General features: G+C 37.6%; 1 protein-coding gene across 1 annotated transcript; it reads left to right on the top strand.

Annotated features, from left to right (window-relative positions):
• The first annotated feature begins 607 nt into the window (after positions 1-607).
• On the top strand, positions 608-3242 carry LOC112507908 (protein GRAVITROPIC IN THE LIGHT 1-like). Its single transcript, XM_025112659.1, has 3 exons — positions 608-657; positions 737-871; positions 1826-3242. Exons 1-3 carry the CDS (start codon positions 608-610, stop codon positions 3216-3218), a joined length of 1578 nt encoding a protein of 525 aa, XP_024968427.1. The 3' UTR covers positions 3219-3242.
• The last annotated feature ends 303 nt before the right edge of the window (positions 3243-3545 follow it).

Genomic DNA, 3545 nt, shown 5'->3' with positions numbered 1-3545 from the left:
AAATAATACAAGGCGAAAAAATAATAAAAAATTAAAAGCAATATTTAGGGTTTTTACCAATTATATTTTGACACGTTAATGACCTAAAAACACAGGCGCGACAAAAAAAAAATATGACAGTTTTAAATCTAACTTAACCATAGTCATGAAATAAACTTTTAAACGATAGACCAAAAGCAAAACGAGTTAAAAATACCCGATGTTATTACATATACAATTATTGACTTATACCGAGATTCTAAAAAGCTGCAAAACTAGTTTTTGTTTCACGAACCAACATTCGGGTGATCGTTTTTTTTCATATAAAAGAGCGAGTCGGACTCGATGAATTAATTTACATATAACGGCCCCTAAATCTCGAATTTTGAGTCATTGACTATCAACCTTGAACTTATTGTTTTGGAACATTAAATTGGTAAGTAACAACCCTATGTTTGGTGAAAGTTAAAGTTGTTGGAATTAGGAATATTTAAAAGTTGAGGGTCTAGATTGCAAATTTACCCAATCTTGAAGGTCCTTTATGCATTTCACCATTTTATGTTGCGTCTATAAATGAACTCCAATTGTTTTGATCTCAAATACATGCACACATAAGAAGAGAAGAAAGATGTTTCCAAACATGTTATGTGGATCATGCAAATCTCTTCATCATCAAAGGTGCAATTTTTATTATATATTTTTATTAATTAGAAATATTTATTTAATCATTTAATGAAAAAAATAATTATTGTTTCAGAAATATGAAGATGAGTTTGAAATCAATAAAACCGGTGTCGAAACTCGAGTTTCAGTATTCCTTTCCGTTCGAGATGGATCCAGATGACATCTTTATTGGTGACGTTCCGTTCAAATCCAACAAAATCTCAAATAAGTAAGAGTACACAACACTCGTTTTTTCGACTATGAAACTAGATCGTAACTGTTGATGCGTATGTACCGTTCTAAAATCATCACAACAATAAACATATCTAAAGTGAAATTTTATTAAAAGTTAAATACATATGTAAACATGATTGCAAACACATTTACGTGGCGAATGTGAACCATTGAATAAAATCATTTGAATATGCATACATGAACCTATAAGAATAATTCATAAAGTTGATTCATATATGCTTCTTCAAATAGTTTTTTCGATAATTCACATATGAATCTTTTTTTTTAACCTTTGTTACTTACTTCTCATGTTATTTAGCGAAATTCATGGAAATAACAAATCTCCTAAGTTTTTTTTTTCACTTTATAGCCATTTTGAGACCTCAATTTACGTTTTTAGTAAATCTTTACGCAGAATTCCACCTTCCGTGTAAAGATTTCACTTTCTGCGTAAATATTCCATTTTTTTTTTGTCAAAAACCAATTCTTATGCATATGCGTAAGCCATCTTTGATTACAATGTAAAATGAGGTCTAAAAATGTGTAAGAACGAAAACCAGAGTGGCTATTTCTGTAAATTGTTTCATTCTCGGTATTAACTATTAATTTGTGTTTGATTATAATTTTGGGCAATTAACCATAAGGGTGGTGTTTGATTGGTTTGAACTTGGCTTCAAAGGTCAAAAATATCAGGAGGTCTCAGGTTTAAATACAAAGAGGAATAAAAATTCCCTTATGATCACGAAGGTTCAAATACGGTGACCTTATGTAGCAAGTTGGATATCCAAGTTAATAAAAAAAATTGGGCAATTAAGAGATGTCGTGATTATAGTAGCATGCAATCTATGCTTGGACTGTATCACCAAATTCACATCATGCACCCTTTCAAATCAGAATCTTGTTCACTGGATGATGAAATATTCTTGAATTTAATCCATTTGATTGACAGAAACGGCGGAGGAATCAGGAAGATGGCGAGCAATTTCTCCCATCTCATCCACCGTGTCACCGCCTCCTGCTTACCCCACCCGCTCGCTTCCGCCGCCAACTTCACCGATGACGCTTCCGGAGAAGAAGACATCGATGTGTACAATGAAGAAGAAGAAGAAGAAGAAGAAGAGTATTCAGTAAGAACCACGAGGGAGATGGAAATGGTGATGTTAATGGGTGAAGTGTTTGCAACGGTGTCGTCTATGAAGGCGGCGTATGTTAGTCTGCAGCAGGCGCACTATCCATGGGATGCCGATAATACGAGGTTGTCTGACGTGGCGGTGGTGGCGGAGCTCAGGAAATTGGGAGTTTTGAGGGAGAAGTTCCGCCGGAGTGTCGAAAGAGTGGGCGGTGGGAATAGGAGGGTGACGGCGCCGATGATGAAGGAGGTGGTGGCGCCGTATGAGGTTGCGCTAGAGAAGTTGAAGATGGAGGTGAAGAACAAGGAGGCGGAGGTTGATAACTTGAGAGAGAAATTAAAGACGGCAACCACCGTCAACGGCGGCGGTGGGAGGAAGAGTAGGTCTCGTTCTCATCAATCAAAGAGAAGAGTCAGTTGCAGTAGTCAATTCCAAGGTCCGTGTGTTTCACCGGCGGCAATGGCGGTGCCGGAACTATTCGAAATATGCATGAACTCCGTGAAAGATGAATTGAAATCCTTCGCGTCACTGCTTCTCTCACTCATGAAAGCGGCACATTGGGACATTACAGCCACCGTCAAATCCATCACCGCCTCCTCCGCAGGCACCAACGCCCCCGTACGAGACTCCATTGTCGGACGAAATCACGCCAAATACTCACTTGAATCGTATGTAAACCGAAAAATCTTCCAAGGATTCGACCACGAGACATTCTACATGGAGGGAAGCCTGTCGTCTCTCTTAAACCCTAACCAATTCCGATCAGAATGCTTCACACAGTACTCCGACATGAAATCAATGGATCCGATGGAGCTCCTAGCGATCCTCCCGACCTGCCAGTTCGGAAAATTCTGCTCGAAGAAGTACCTTTCAATTGTACACCCAAAGATGGAGGAATCACTGTTCGGAGATTTAGAACAGCGACGGCAGGTATTGGCCGGAAACCACCCAAGGAGCCGGTTTTACGGCGAGTTATTGAAGGTGGCGAAGGCGGTGTGGCTGCTTCATTTGGTTGCGTTTTCTTTGGATCCGCTACCGAGTATTTTTGAAGGGAGTAGAGGGGCAGATTTCCATCCGGAATATATGGAGAGTGCGGTGAGGTTTCCCGGTGCCGGACATGTTGTGGGATTTCCGGTGAGTCCAGGGTTTAAGCTTGGAAATGGATATATTGTAAAAGCAAGGGTGTATCTTGTACCTAAGACTGAACTCTAGGGGTGAATATTGTAATATCATATTATTTTCTAAATTCATTTTTCTTTTGAGGAATAAGCTTCAACATTTTCTATTCAAATGGTTAAAGCTGAATAAAGAGAAAGATGTGATCTTTATATTATGAAAATAAAAATATAACCCTCTCAAAAATGATATATATATATATATAGTACGTTTCAAATGTAATTTATCATATTTGTACAACCAGTACAACTAATACAACTCAATAAATTTAATTATTTGTGGAAATGATGAAAGTTCATTCATTATGATTTGAATTTTTATGGAAGATAACTAGAGTTCATTAATTATGATCAATACTTTATA

This window comes from Cynara cardunculus, assembly GCF_001531365.2.
Source record: "Cynara cardunculus var. scolymus isolate 2C chromosome LG 2, CcrdV1, whole genome shotgun sequence".
Taxonomy (NCBI): domain Eukaryota; kingdom Viridiplantae; phylum Streptophyta; class Magnoliopsida; order Asterales; family Asteraceae; genus Cynara; species Cynara cardunculus.
This window is presented reverse-complemented; position numbering and strand designations above follow the sequence as displayed.